This window comes from Asparagus officinalis, chromosome 4 (assembly GCF_001876935.1).
Source record: "Asparagus officinalis chromosome 4, Aspof.V1, whole genome shotgun sequence".
In the NCBI taxonomy this organism is placed as follows: Eukaryota; Viridiplantae; Streptophyta; class Magnoliopsida; order Asparagales; family Asparagaceae; genus Asparagus; species Asparagus officinalis.
Window position 1 is genome coordinate 10,497,883 of NC_033797.1, and position 15,736 is coordinate 10,513,618.

Below are 15,736 nucleotides of genomic sequence, written 5' to 3' on the forward strand. Positions count from 1 at the left end.
TACAGCTCAAGACGGAGAGAAGACAACGAACGTCGTTATCCGAGTCTAAGAGGATTATCTATCGTCGACAAGCGCATGAAGCGAAACGACGAACCAAGTGGTTCGCACGCGTCAGTCAACATACGCACGCGCGTCAATCAGCTCACGCGCGTCGGTCAACACGCGCACGTCAATCAGTTTGCGTGCGTCAGTCAACGCGCGTATGTCAATCAGCTCGCACGCGTCAATCAACACGCGCTCGTCGATCAGTTCCAAGTACCGTAAAAAAGCTAACGAGCGCCTGAAGCAAGTTAGCAAATCGTATAAGTCAACGAGACGGTTAAATACGTAAAACGGTGGAAAATACAAGTCCTGAAAAAGTCAGAAAACACCAAACAGTTCAGCGCAAAGGCCGAACTACCCGCACCCGCGCAAATCGAACCGCGCCGACCCGCGGCCGTGCGGGTCGGAACATGGTTAATTAGTTATTAACTGAAGATAAGACCAAATCATTCATTCTCATCCAAATAACCGCTTCTGAAGCTTATAAATACGAACTCGGGTGCTCATTTCTCAGGGGGGTTAATTATCAAGAGGAGGAGGTGCTGCCGGATTGAGGAGTCAAAGGAGCACGAATTTCAGCGAAGGTTGACAGATCTTAGTGAATTCTTCGGCATAAAGGAGAGTTCGAGAGATCCGACGCCCGTTTTCCCCATTTCCTTGAGATCGAGCTTGGTCTTGATCTCGAGAAGAGCTACTGATTTCGCTTGGTCGATCTCAGCGCTTCAAATCAAATACTTCCTCGGCGAAGGCGAAGCTCTGCCGAATTTTCAACAACCGGATCTAATCGACGGTCGTCCACGGATAAACCCCGGCACAGGCAAAGATCCCACGCAAGCAGGAGACCGATAAACGATATCCCTGCGTTTGTTTTGACGAGAGTTGTAACTTTTGTTTTTATTGTGTAAGAGTCTTATAAAAAGACTATCTTTTTGTTTTCATTGTAACGACTAAAGTTGTAATCAATACCACAATGAATACATCAACTTTCGACGCAAACACCCGTGACATACTTCCAAAGGCCTTTGCCTTTCAAAAAATTCCGAAACAGCATAGACCAATGACTATAATTATTTCCATCAAGTTTAACAGTAATAGGAATTTGAATTTCAGATGTATTCATAATGAACAATCAAAAAAGGAATAAAGTCATAGAGGGTGAATAAGGAGTTGGCCTCGACGAGGGAACTAGGGTTAGGCGGCGTCGGCAAGCATAAAAGGCGAGGGATCTAGGGTCTGGTGGTCCTTGATTTCGTGAGATCCGATTTGGATCTGAATCATGGCTTCGGTCTGGGCTTTGTGGGGCTTCGTCGGGCGACAGCGGCTTCGTCAGGCTTCGTCGATGGGTGGCCTCGGGTTTCGTCTAGTGCCGGGAGGGACTTCGTAATGGACGTAATGTCTGGGCTTTGCGGCGCAGGTGGCTTCGTGTGCGGCGTGAGTTGGCTTCGTAGGATTCGTCGATGGCGCGTTTTCGGCTTTCATCGGTTTTCGTCAGCGGCGGCGGCGGCTTCGTCGGAGGTATATGCAGTTTTTTAATGAAAACTAGGGTTTGAAAGATACCCTCTCTGATACCATGATAAGAATTAGAGAGAATAATATTTTGGGTATTAAGCTTGTTTTAGTACAATGAATCATGGTCCATTTATATACGGATGAGGAAAGAGCTATACATGGTGATTACAATCAAGGAATGAATCAAGCAAAATCTCCTAAATATATGCAATCTCTCAATAAAAAGGGAGGAGATCAAGGAATGAATATTCTAGGCATATGTAGAAATATTCTAACACATGTTAGACAGCGTCTTCAACCCCCAGCTGTGACGGTCACGAAGATAACGGCTCGTTGTAAATCCATTAAAACTCTCTATATATATGTCATATGCCTTGCATTAACTGCAATTTTTTGTCCAATATCCAAATTCTTATGGATTTAGAAGGACTTGCTACCAAAAGATTTACTCTATTATGTTTCTAAACTAAAATTCAAACTGAAGGGACAAAATTGAGGTAACCAGTGAGCTCTAGGGGATTTATTTCAAATTAAATAAGATGTGAGGGACAGTATCTTAAAAGCACTACTATCTCATACACTACTTTTATGCTATAAGAGAGAGAAGTGTGGGCTCTCTTGATGAGTCATCAATTTTGAATTTTGTTTTTTTTGAAGAAAAAATAGACATATTGTTATCTCCTACAGTATAGAAGCAGCCTAGGAGTGAGTGATAGTGTAATTATCACTACTCTTTATTTATTAATCACAGTGAAAGAAGTAACAACAACTACTCCAAATCATTTCCATCAGCTGTATATACAAACTTTTTTTTTCTCAATGAAGAGTTCACCTGGCTTGTACCCTAAACCCAGTCTACCTCCAAGTAACAAATACATGCATGCATAAAGTAACAAATTCATAAATGACCCTTTTTTTAATGAATTTAGATGGTTGATAGTTTATGTACTAGTGCAGTTTAATAGCGGTCCGTGTTCTTACTCTATTTTAAAAGATGGTCTCCGTTCAGAAAAACACAAAGTTAAAATGTAAATGATACGAAAAAGTATTTCAGTGCAATCATTAACCTTGGCATATGTGTCCAAACACTGAGTCATGTCGATTTTTTCTTATAAGATATTCTGCGTAGGGTACTCTGTATAGAATTTTCTTCTACAGTCCATGTTCATTGATGGTTAGCCAAGAGCTATCTTTCGTTGAATTGGCATAAACCATGACGAATGTGATGATCTCAGATACATCAAACGTGAGAGGACAACAACCATTTTATCATTTTTCCCCCCGTGTTGCTTTCAACTTTTTGCCTGTCTTTGTTGTCCTAGTGACCATTTTATCATTTGTTGGGTAGTAACAAGACAGCAAAGAGAATAAAACAAAAGAAGAGGAGAGTTCATAGTTTGTTTGTCTAAGCCAACGTATATGCGACGTAGTAGGCAGAACAATATATGAGATGGGATGACAAAATGAATGAAATCATAGATGGTCGGTTTCCTTGTTGGTGTTGTGTCCTGGTTAAGATGTCTCTGGATTGGAGCCTCTGAGCCTCCTAGAGTAATTCAGGACTCCAACAGCATTATCAGGGTGATTTTGATTCTAAATATATACATATGAACGAATTACATTCAATTTGATTAGGGTCTTATGAACATCAAATGTTTAATACAGAGATGGTTTAGTCCCTACTCTTATTCTTGTGGGAAACGTAACCAAAGGTAACTATAATGTAGAAAACTAAATTTTTACTCACATCGATAAATTTGTAAACCATCCCGATCAATTATCTCTTGTTTTATCCTCGATCGATAGGAGAAACCTGTAATCGCGTGCAAGTGCACTCATTTCATAAAACATCATTGACTTAACTACAAAGTAGAGACTTCTTTCTGACAGCTTAATAAGGCATAATTAATATCCAATACCTGTTTCATGCTTTGCATTAGAATCATTTCATAAAACATGAACAAGAAAGACAAGTGCGTGATGGCTCGATTTTTTACAGGAAATTTGGGCAGTCTGATGTTGATAATTATACCTGCAACATGCAATGAATTTTACGATCCTTTTGGAGATCCAAGCTCCAGCAATTCCCGTGCCCTATCATATGTATCATTATCCATGTCGGTAAGATTTCTGACAATTTCTGCTACACGCGCACACAAGTGCACAAAAACAGGTATTAACGCGTGCTTATTCTGGCAGCCCAGCAGCTTGTATCCATGGACGCAGCCTACAGTGTAATGAAAGGAATGAAGGTCAATAATCATACACTATCTAAGCTAACAAAGCCGACAAGAAGCATTGCTTTGTCCATCAACTTGTTGATGAAGCCCAGACTCTTCATTCTAGTCCTGTAATTTTACACTATTGAGACTGAAATGTATATCAGATGAAATCCATCAGGTGAAATTTCATACTATGTCAACTGACAGACATATTTTTAGCAGACTGTGCCGCCGTTATCTAGTGGAAATCTCACAAGCAGCAAAAATCAATACAGGGATCAAACAAAAAGAGCACTTCACCAAATGCTGAAAAAGCTCATGGCACCATCTACTATGGCTGCAGTGTAAACCTCTTCTTTCCTTCCAACTATAACTGAAAATTATAAGAGGATATGATAATATATGAGATATTCTGACAAAATGAATGAAACCTTAGATTGTCGGTTTCGTAGACGGAATTATCCCATGGTTAAGATCATTCATGATTGGAGCCTCTGCCCCTCTTCGAGTAATTCAGGATTCAACTGCATTATTGGGGTGAGTTCAAGTCCAATTATATACACACAATCTTCCATTCAATTTCATTTAGGTCTTACTCTAATTTTATCAAATTTTTACACAGATGGCTCAGTCCCTTGCAATACTCTTATTCTTAAGGGAAATTTAACCAAAGGTAAATACAACGTAGAAAACTGCTTAAATCTTTTACTTAGTAAGGAGGGTATCAAATATTTTACTAATATTGACATATTTGATCAAAATGAAAAAAAACGCAAGACTTTGTAAGTCCATAGTAAAGCCTTCAAAGGTGTCCGGGATAATTTTAGCAAAAGTATGTTCTGTTGGCGTTTGTGGTTAAATCTGGAATAATACAGATATAAAGCAACAAAAACTGAAAAGAAAGCTGAAGTGCAGTAAGTTAAAATTTTCCAACTCAGCTGCTATGCGTTTGTAAAACGTTATGCTTAAAGCAATATTTGACCTACTCCGGTGCAAGGATCCCAATACCAAATTACTTCCAGGAACAGCAGTACAGTACTCTGGTGTGCACCAGCCCAGTACTATCAAGATCTCCTCAATCTCTAAGGTAAAAGATCTCCTCGATCTATAAGGCAAAAATCTCCTCAATCTATCAGACCTTTCGGTCAAGGCAATGATCTTCTCGATCTATAAGACCTCCTCGGTCCAGGCACTGTTTCTACGAGCACTAGCTATTTTACAACATATATCTGTATATATTGATTGTTGTTTTTGGAATAAATTTTCTTTAAGGATAATTGGGGTCTATTTATAACGTTTGGAAAAATACTATGCACTAATAAAATAATATTATTTACTATGCATGTGGAACCCACGTCCAAATTTTTCTTTAAAATTTAGGCAGCCTAACATTAGGTAGCAGCCCATGTGTGGTTTTAATTAAAAAATTAATTTAATATCTAACAATCCCTCACAATTTTTTTTAAACTAGTGTCGTGTAACAATGTTGTTGTTTCAATCGTTGTGCGTAAGGAATATGTCGCAAGGACTTGAATCCCCTTTAGACCAACTGAATAAAAGATTGATGCATGGTATCGCAGAGACTTGAACCAGCACATGTCTAAAAATCCAGCGATCACACAAGATTAAACTTATCTGTGGTAGTTTTCACTTTGAACCACATTTGCTTTTGCCTTTGCCTTTGTCTTGCCTTTGTCTATGCATATTTATGGCCCTGTGCATGTCCTGATTTTTGCTAGGGCTCAGGTATCTTTCTACAAGACATCATAGGAGACGGCCAAATCTCCACCCATGCATAGGTGAGTTCTTTAGGCATGGTTTCTATCAAACATCCTACATCCGAAATGCTTTGAACTCATTAAGGCTTAAGAGTCATCCTCTCTCATGATAAGAATCTAGGTGAAAAAATTAAAGTTTTACTCGGGTAGTTCAGCTAGGTAAGGATAGTACTAGAGGGAGATCAAAGATTAATTAAGTACCTCGTTCCTTACGGAGCGCGTTACGCAACCTCTAAACATTACCATAGACACCGACTAATCCAAGAAAACTTAAACCCTCTTATGATTTCACTTGTAAATTTTACTTGACTTTTGAACCATTTATCTTGTCATTAGTAGTATAAGTTTTGAACTAATAACTAGATGTAAATGGTAAGTATTTGTAAGACTCATCAAACTTTGTAAATCTTACTTGACTTTTGAACCAAATATCTTATCATTAGTAGCATAAGCTTTGAACTAAAAACTTGATATAAAATGGTAAGTATTTGTAAGACTTACAAAACTTTGAGACCCATTCTAACAGACGTCCTTTCGACTATGTCCTTTTTCAAACCTTTAGTCAACGGATCAGTAACATTCTCTGAAGACCGGACGTCAATCACAGAGATGACTCATTGACAAATGAGCTCTCTCAAATAGCCATACTTCAGACGAATAGTCCGCTTCTTTCCATTGAACATCGAGTTCGCTGTCACAGCACTCGCCGCCTGATTATCATAATAGATAGTAATTACGCCTTGTAATTTGTCAATTGAATGTCTCGAAGAAAACAATTGAGCCATTCAGCTTCATCTCCTGCAGCACAGAGTGCGAAGAACTCAGATTTTATCGATGACTGTGTAATCATGGTCTGCTTCTTAGACTTCCACGAGATGACAGTTCCACCAATAGTGAAGACAAATCCTCTAGTAGATCTGTACTCATCTGGTTCTAAGCACCAGCTCGCATCTGAATAGCCTTCGATTATACCCGGATATCCAGTGTAGAATAGGCCCAGACCTGTAGTTTTTTTCAAATATCTCATCAATCTCTGGACAACATCCCAATGAAGTTTTTCAGGATTACTTGTGAACCTACTAAGCATTCCTACAGCGAATGCAATGTCTGGTCTTGTGTAGCTCATCGCGTACATGAGACTCCCAATGATCTTTGAATATCTTAGTTGTTCTACTGGTCTTCCAGTGTTTGGTCGAAGCTTCATGTTGTAATCGTATGGCACTGATAGTTCCGACAAGTCGTCGTAGCCATACTTCCTTAGCATGCTCTCGACATAATTGTTGGCCTTTTTTTGATGACATTTAACAAATAATTTACTACTAATATTGTTTGTCTAGTGTTTGTATTTTATTATTTATTCTAGGCAAACAATATGTTGGAGGTTGGATAGATTAAGCCTACACGATCACATCAAAAGGAGGTTGGCGGAATATCAGAGTGAAGTTATGCATAATTCAAGTCAAATATCCAAGTTCAAGCTTCATCCACAAAGTTTACCAAGACGAGCACAATTGAAGATCAAGTTAGCTTGGGTAAATTAGTTTAGGGTTTATATTTATGTGTTAATACTTTAAGCTCAATATCACACACACACATTTGGTTTGATTTATCATCGTTTTGGATTATAGACTTAATGATATTATTTTATATCTTTTATCAAGTCTATAAATCTATTGGAAAGTTTTCAAAACTTTGTTTAAACTCATTTTGTCAAAATCAAGCTTTTACAAGTTCATACTTATGTGATTTTGCAAAATGATGAGATTTCACAATTGGGGAATGAAAATTAGAAAATTCTTTTTTGTAACATGTTCAAAATCACATTTACAAACATTTCCCAAAGTTTCATTAAGTTTGGAATTGATTTGTTATGTTCAATTGAATTTACAAAATCAAGTTTTTGTTCGTGCATGTTTAAAGTTCATGTTTGTGCATGTTTTTACAGAACAGATGAGTTTTCACAAATAGGAAATGCAATTTAAATTTTTTTTTCTAACATGTTCTATTACATGTTTATAACCATTTTCCAAAATTGATTTAAACTGTAATATCTGTATTCAAACAATTATTTCTTACAAATGGGAAGTGATATTTAAGAAATTCTTTCTCTAACATGTTTTTCTACATGTTTATATACTTTTCTCAAAATTTTATGATTTTTGGAGTTGATTTACTATTTTTTAATTAATTTTACAAAGTCAGATACGTAAAATTCCAGAATCTGTCAAAATCTGAAACTGACTGTGAACAGTACGATCGACCACCGTTACTGTAGCAGTCGACCGCCAATGTTACCATTACACGGTAACAGTAACTTGTTGATTTTATTTATTTTATTATTTTTATGGGTTTTGGGTATTTTCTTGGGTTGTTTTCTTCCACCCTATATATACTCCATTGCCATAACCATTTGAACAACCTAAGAGAGTTTAAAAACAAGTTTTAAGTGTGGTTTAAGTTTATTTAAGTTTTTATTTATAAGATTTGTTTTGTGAAGAAATTTTCACAAGGGCTTGAGGAGATCATCAATTGTGTTTGGACATTCAACTCATCTCCCTCTCTCTTGTCATCATAGAGAAGTTTTTATAAACTCATATCTAGCTATTTATATGTTTGATTTTTATTTCCATAAGCTAGAATTTATTTTGAGTTTAGATTTGTTTTGATTTACTCATTGTTCACACACAATCATTGAGCTTATTATATTTGCATACATAGTATATATTAGGGTTGTGGGATTGTAACTTTGAGAGTGAGCTTAATTGAGTTCTCATCTAGTTAGAGAACAAACATTTGTATTTGTGAGCCTTCATTGTGAGGATACACTTTGTAATATACTAATACACCAAGAGGAGTGTGTGGTGAGAGACAGGGTTATCCCAAGAAGAGTGGCGTCGATAGTAAAACCAAATTGCATATGCGACCCACGTACTTTGAGAGTGAGCTAAAGTGCAGTAATTTAAAATTTTCCAACTCAGCTGCTATGCGTTTATAAAACGCTATGCTTAAAGCAATATTTGGCCTACTCTTGTGTAAGGATCCCAAGACCAAATTGCTTTTAGGAATAGTAGTACAGTACTCTGGTGTGCACTAACCCAGTACTGTCAAGATCTCCTCGATCTCTAAGGCAAAAGATCTCCTCAATTTATAAGGCAAAGATCTCCTCAATCTATCAGACCTTTCTGTCAAGGCAATAATCTCCTCGATCTATAAGACCTTCTCGGTTCAGGCACTGTTCCTACGAGCACTAGCTATTTTACAACATATATATGTATATATTGATTGTTATTTTTGGAATGAATTTTCTTTAAGGATTTGGGGTCTATTTATAGCGTTTGGAAAAATACTATGCACTAATAAAATAATATTATTTACTATGCATGTGCGACCCACGTCCAAATTTTTCTTCAAACTTTAGGCAGTCTAACGTTAGGTAGCAGCCATGTGTGGTTTTGATTAAAAATTTAATTTAATATCTAACATGTTCTACTTCCATAGCAGGAATAGGTGCAGTGAAAGTTGCAGGGGCACTTGGAATCCTGCCGCAAGATCCACTATTCCCTTCTGTTCTGTTAATTCAATTTGCTCCTCCGCCTACATTGGCTATCGGTATGCAACCTCTAACCATTAACAAATTCAAAATAATTTTCTTACAATCACCACCTTCATTTACTTCTACTGAACATTGGCTATGAGATTGACTGATGAAAATGTATATAATTCAAGGATCATGGCTCAATCGTTCGATGTTGATCAGGAAGAACGCTCGTATACCTTTCTCCGGACTTATTTGGCTTCTGCACCTGCACTTACAAGTTGGTCTACAATCTTCATGTATATATTGTCCCAGGTTATGCATATGTTACGCGATAACATATGTTTTCTTTTTACTGCTACTGCTATATTCATTTTTGTATTGAAGAGGTGTGGGAGAGGACCCCTCTAGAAAAAGGTGTTCATGCTTCATGCCCAAATGTAATGTTGAATATCAAAATGTATTGTAGAGTCCAACTTAAGGATAACTTGATTCCTAGACCGCCAAAAGCAGTTTTCCTCTCTATGCATTACAAAAAAAAACATAATGGTTTAGTGATTTACCTGAAGTTGAGGGAGAGAACATCATCATAACGTGTGGAATTACAGGAGAGCAATCAAAACCCCAGCTTTCCTACCTTTTTTTCATCATACAAGAATAACATCAATACCCTTACATGGCAAGCTCTTACCGAAACGGTCACCCCTCCTATGCCTGGCAATTTTTATTTTTTTATTTTTTTATTTTTCCCAGCTTACTGGGCCTTGATCAAGTCCAAGTGATCAATTGGGCTAAATGTTGGGCCCTTACTTTATCAGGTGATAATCCTATGTGTAGCTCCTATGTCTAGCTATTAATAAAAATAATCCTAGTACTGCAGAATCCGATATGTAGAGCCATAGACAATATGTCAAGCACCCCTCTCCCTTTAGTTCTCTAACATATTCTGTTCTCTTCTTCATATATCTCTTGCTCATTATCTTCTAACATTAATTTAAGGACTCAGTCCTTAAATTAATGCATGTCTTCATCATATGGCTGGAGAAGCATCTACCTTTTGCACTCCTCTAGTCCTTTTCCGTATTGTTATTTTAACATTTTCCTAGCTTCATGACTAAGCTGATACGGGCCACGTGAAACTAATTTATTTCTTTACATAATATCTGGAAAGCAAAACAAAAAAAAATTATATAAAATTGTTGTGATAAGATCATGAAACAATAGAGGTTAATAATCTAGCTGGGCTGCTATTTATTGTAATCACCTGTTCTCTGCACTTGCAGCAGCCAGCTCAGCTTACAATACAACCTCCCCAAGATGTACATAAATCCTTCAGATCTACTCGTGTTTCTATTTTGGCAATCTCCCTTTTCAAGTCAAAGCCAGCTTCCATTAGGAAACAGGATTCAGGGAGTACACGAGTTGTTTATGTATACTTACAATTTGCTCCAGGATTTAATTCCACCCCAAAAAAAAAAAATCATTCAAGTAAGGCCGAGCTAGTTGGAAGTGACACGGGAAAATAATGCATAAAACAGAGGCTTTGCTTTTATATTTTAGAAGGGATGAGTTGATTTACCAGCCTACCTTGACTTTTGACTTCTGAGAAAATTATTCCCTAATCCTCCTTATAATTTAAATTTGTTAAACTCTTTTGAGAAGTCTAGACCAACTCCTGGGGGAACTAGATACAATATTTCAAATTGCTAGCCGACATTATTTGAATTTCAGAAGTTTTTTTTTAGCAAAAGTTGGGTAAACATGCATGCAAAAACTCATTTGGTAAGAAGAAACAGGGATGAGCAATGAATGCAAGTTTCTTAAACCAGCCACTTGGCTAAAAACAAATAGGAAATAACCGAACCATAACTTTTGCCTTTTCAATGATGCGAAAGATGGCTGATCATTAACCATATATTCACAGGGATCAAGATGGTCATAAAAACTTAGTCAGCATCATCTATTTTATCTCTATGTGGGTCATTGTAACTGACAGCAAGATCCCATCTACAATGTGGATGTTTGAGGAATGTATCAGATGTTAACCTGGTTAGTCTTTATAGCCTGCAACATAAGCTATATATTTGTCCCATATTCCGTAGATATTGGATACTCAAGTTTTCATATCTCCCATATATCTCTCTAGAAAGGAAGCTGACATAAGGTAAATAGCTCACCCTCCCTCCCTCGATTCTGTTCGTAGGTGCATACGTGTATGATTGCATGTATATTGAGTGTATGTGGAGCCTATAGAATTCTTAGTACGTGATTCTTCTTGAAACCAGGAGAATAATTTTGTTGCTTTCTTTCCTCTTAAACCTTAGTATCTGATTGATCACAAGTTTCTGTAAACAATATTTGAATCTATAAGAAAAGAGAACAAAAAAATTATCCAATAGGTTTATATTGTTACTTCTGAGAGGACAAGAGAGGATGATTTCAAGATCAAAATTGCTTTTCTGAAGGAATTTTTTGAAATTCTAAGTATTCCTTTTTCTGAACCCGTAGAGTCTGGCCTTGTTTCTAGTTTCTTTGCAAGGAACCATTGTTATTCTTTCATGCAGGGTCGCCAAAGTGAGCGTTTCATATCCATGTACTTCCGAGAATTCTAACAGTTAACACTTACACAACTTTTCTACTTTAGCAGGGAAGGAAGATAGACCACTTAGTTATATAACAAATACACACGTAAGACGAACCAACATTCTTTGAAAATTCAAACCGTTTAGCTGGGAGTGGATATAGTTAACAATGACTTTCGCCTTCCACGGCATGGAGAATTCACGAGTCAGTTTTTGAACTGCAACCAAATTATTTCGATAGGATGTTATCTTATGTTTTCTGAGAAAAAGTGAGATGAGAAAGATTTCAGTGTATAATTATTTCATCAAATACTTAAATTAGTGCATTGTCTGTTGTTATAGCTTGCTTTCATTTGAGGATGAGATGTCGGAGATATGTTTTATTTGCGTTATGGGACGCCCATGTTTAGATCTAGGGTAAATCCGTTTAAGTTAATAGTATAGATAATTTGGATGTGACTATACTGTAGGTTTTGTGTTATGAAAGAGACTTGATGAGATCAAAATTATGGTTGGAAATAAATAAAGGTTAGAAGAAAGAGGAAACAAAGAGGGATGTGTAGTTTAAGCTTAGAATATTTAAAACTCTGTATCAACCACAGCAATTTGGCTTTTCTTTTAGGCTAACTGCTGGAAAACAGGATCTATGTCTAAAATGATCAACATTGACAATTAACTCTTTGTTTCTGTTCTGAAATCCTACTAGTTCAAAATACACTCTGTAAGCCTTCACAAAACCTAAGAAGAAGAAGAAGGAGAAGAAGAGATCAAGGATGGATTTCTTCTCCCTGCTAGTGGTGGCATTGATGCCAGTCCTCCAGCTTCTGCTAATATGTCTTGTCGGAGCAATTCTAGCATCAGAGAGCATCAACATCCTCCCCCCAAGTGCCCGAAAATATACAAATAAGGTTAGAGTGCGAGAAAAAAACTGTATTTAGGATCATTGTATTCTAATTTCTTTCACTTCTCAACTCAAAAGTATCTATCTTTGTAAACAGATTGTGTTCTCTGTGTTTGCTCCAGCTCTCATATTTGGTAGCCTAGCGAAAACTATCACAGCCGAGGAGATTATATCTTGGTAAGCTTCTCATTGTTCCTGTCAATTTTATGGCTAACAAGTAACCGGGCATGATATTGTGAAATCTTGTAAGGTGGTTTATGCCCGTTAACATTGGGTTTACCTTCTTGATCGGGGGAAGCCTGGGATGGGTAGCAGTAAAGATCTTGAGACCAGAGAAACATCTTGAAGGCCTTATCATTGCCAATTGCTCTGCAGGTACTTGATCAGCTTAATTCAGAAAACATAAACACTAGTTCTCAATCAGTAGGTTGATACCTGCAGGAAATCTGGGATATATGCTGCTCTTAATCATCCCTGCGGTCTGCAAAGAGGATGAGAGTCCATTTGGGGATTCTAGCATATGTACTACCAGAGGACTAGCCTACAACGCACTATCTATGGCGGTATTGTAATTGGTCCACAATCTTTGAGAAAAAAAAAATACAAGTGACAGAAAGCTGAGGACGCTTATCTTTGCTTGCTCATGCAGCTTGGAGGTCTTTACATATGGACTCACACATACAGTCTGATGAAAAATGCTGGTGCAATTATTGAGAGGAGCAGAACAGGTGGGGTATCAGAAAGGATAACGTTAAGCAATTCAGATGCAGATATGGAATCTCACTTGATTGAAAAGGAGAATGAAGAAGTTGTTAGTACTTCATCAATGAAAGCTGAAGACGACCGAACTGTAAGTTACAATTCCTCAATATCCCTCTATATCTAAAATATTTATTTACTCAACTCTATATTGACATATTCTAAAAAAATAAGGTGGTTCATATGAAAGACCTAGGAATTCGAAATACAAATATCTAAGAATTTTAGGAAAAAAAAGGAAAACCATTTCTCTGATGAAGAATAAGAATTGGAAACAAGAAGTTACAATTTGCTGTACCTTTCCGTTTAGAGTTTTACTGAAACCTACGTGGGATTCATTTTCAGATTGTACAATTGTTACCTAATGGAAAGCTCAAAGGAAAGATTGTGAACTTTTGGGGGAAAATACATGGAAGTCTTCACCTAATTGTCGAGGAACTCATGGCACCTCCAACTATTGCTGCAGTACTGCTTTCATTCTAACTTTTTCCCAAAAAAATATCTAAAAGTATAAATGTTTACATGAAAAAATAATCCCATTAGCACTGACATAATTCTTAATGTATATTAGATATCTGGCTTTATAGTCGGAGTGGTACCCTGGTTAAAATCACTTATTATTGGAAGCACTGCTCCCTTCAGAGTTATCGAAGATTCACTTAAACTTTTAGGGTGAGTTTTATGCACTGCTGATATATAAAACATATATTGACATGACATTATTGATATTGCATGTTTTGCATTTTCTGCTTAAATTTCTAAGTTTCCTGACCTGTTAAACAGAGATGGCACAATACCGTGCAATATTCTCATTTTAGGAGCAAACTTAACCAATGGTATGTAAAGCAATTTCCTAGAGAAACCCCAATGATTTGACAAACTCATACTGTTAAATTTGGTCTATAATTTTCCACTAATTTTCTATGTTCTGTCAAAATTTGTCAACTAAAAATGTGCAGGACTACGCAGATCAACTTTGCCGCCTTTTACAATCCTATCCATCATTATTGTTAGGTATATTGCCCTTCCAAGTGCTGGGATTCTAGTAGTAAAAGGAGCCAGCAAATTTGGTTTCCTGCCTCAAGATCCACTGTATCAATATGTGCTACTACTACAATTTGCTCTCCCACCTGCAACAGCTATTGGTATGGCGACATCCCTTATTTTTCTTCTCTAAAGTTCTTTCCTATAGCACATTGAATTAGAAGGAATGTTGATTAAACTTCTTATTTTTCTTTTCAATGCGCTTGTCTCATTGAATTGCCCTCATGATCGTGAAACCAAGAACCTCCAATAAATCTTGTCCATTCTTGATCCAAAGAATGAACAAAACAACACATCTTGTTTACTTGATAGCCCTAGTGGCTAGTAGTTTCACAAATCTATGCATAGGAGTTAATTAATTTCTAATAAGCATTTTCCATATTCCTTCTATAAGGCAACCCATCTAATATCTAATATAACATGTCTATCTCTATAAAATATTTCCAACTCTTATTCTCAAACTGATCCAAATTAATTCATAGAAAATTGACATGACTTTTTGTAGATCATGGTGAAATGATGACATCAAGAATTTAAATTGGATGCAGGTATCATGGCTGAGCTATTCGATGTTGGACAACAAGAGTATTCTGTTATCTTCCTGTGGACGTACTTAGTTTACACTCTTGCACTCACATTTTGGTCAACAGCGTTCATGTATATCTTAGCTTAGATCCTGGAAATGAAGCAAAAAATTTTGCTAGGGAGAAGTAAAGTTCTTAGGACCATTCTTCTTTTTATCGTACGTATATCACCCTAGATTGAAGAAATCCGAAGTCAGATATGTTTGTAATATGTGATTGTATCTAGTAAGCTTGCTCTGGAAGGAGAAGCTCCGACCAAGAGCATGACACTAAAAATTTCGAGTTTGTAATTCCTCTGTTCTATGAAAAAAGTTTGTAATATCTGCACAACAAGAAAAAACTCAACTAGGCAGCTTCATCGAAGAGATGGAACTAGGATTTTAAGCCAGGTGATTGGGTCAGTCAATATAGAAAAAAAAACTAAAGCAAATAACTTTATAAACTTATTTAATGAATTAATCACCAAGCTTTATATGAACCAACTATGGAAAATTTTATTCCCTCTGCATGCTTGTGTGCCTTCTCATTCACATACAATGCTTCTAACTTGGCTGGCTAAAACCTACGACAAATCTAATGCATATAATAATGGCATTCTACCTGGTTCAAAATCCAGCGGAAAAATCAATCGCACAACATTTTCTATCATGCAGAAAATACTCATGCCAGAATGCCTGGTTCAAAATCCAGCGGAAAAATCAATCGCACAACATTTTCTATCATGCAGAAAATACTCATGCCAATGAATCCTAACAATCATGGAGAACAGAATCGTATTGA

General features: G+C 36.7%; 1 protein-coding gene and 1 long non-coding RNA gene across 4 annotated transcripts in view; one reads left to right on the top strand and one right to left on the bottom strand.

The window, feature by feature from the left end:
* LOC109836597 overlaps positions 1 to 15,736 on the bottom strand; it is a 39,731-nt gene that overhangs the window by 15,766 nt on the left and 8,229 nt on the right. The window contains exons 4-5 of one of the 2 annotated variants that reach the window (XR_002246019.1): positions 3,584 to 3,778; positions 3,299 to 3,364 (exon numbers count right to left, since the gene is read on the bottom strand). This is a non-coding gene — a long non-coding RNA (uncharacterized LOC109836597). The remainder of the gene's footprint in view (positions 1 to 3,298; positions 3,365 to 3,583; positions 3,779 to 15,736) is intronic. The other variant, XR_002246018.1, reaches the window with a different exon arrangement.
* On the top strand, positions 11,120 to 15,277 carry LOC109836594 (protein PIN-LIKES 5-like). 2 transcript variants are annotated; one of them, XM_020404542.1, is made up of 11 exons: positions 11,120 to 11,250; positions 12,375 to 12,576; positions 12,667 to 12,746; positions 12,820 to 12,944; positions 13,011 to 13,132; positions 13,219 to 13,419; positions 13,674 to 13,793; positions 13,900 to 14,000; positions 14,112 to 14,164; positions 14,288 to 14,473; positions 14,921 to 15,277. In XM_020404542.1, exons 2-11 carry the CDS (start codon positions 12,442 to 12,444, stop codon positions 15,043 to 15,045), a joined length of 1,248 nt encoding a protein of 415 aa, XP_020260131.1. In that variant the 5' UTR covers positions 11,120 to 11,250; positions 12,375 to 12,441; the 3' UTR covers positions 15,046 to 15,277. The 2 variants fall into 2 exon arrangements, with proteins under 2 accessions (XP_020260131.1, XP_020260132.1); XM_020404543.1 differs by lacking the exon at positions 11,120 to 11,250 and having other exon boundaries at positions 12,449 to 12,576; positions 12,692 to 12,746.

Excerpts from the sequence above, each read along its gene's own strand:
- LOC109836594 (XM_020404542.1), top strand. The coding sequence starts at position 12,442 with ATGGATTTCTTCTCCCTGCTAGTGGTGGCATTGATGCCAGTCCTCCAG. Across the intron at positions 13,133-13,218 it reads ACAACGCACTATCTATGGCG|CTTGGAGGTCTTTACATATG; the intron begins GTATTGTAATTG and ends TTGCTCATGCAG. Across the intron at positions 14,001-14,111 it reads GATTCACTTAAACTTTTAGG|AGATGGCACAATACCGTGCA; the intron begins GTGAGTTTTATG and ends CCTGTTAAACAG.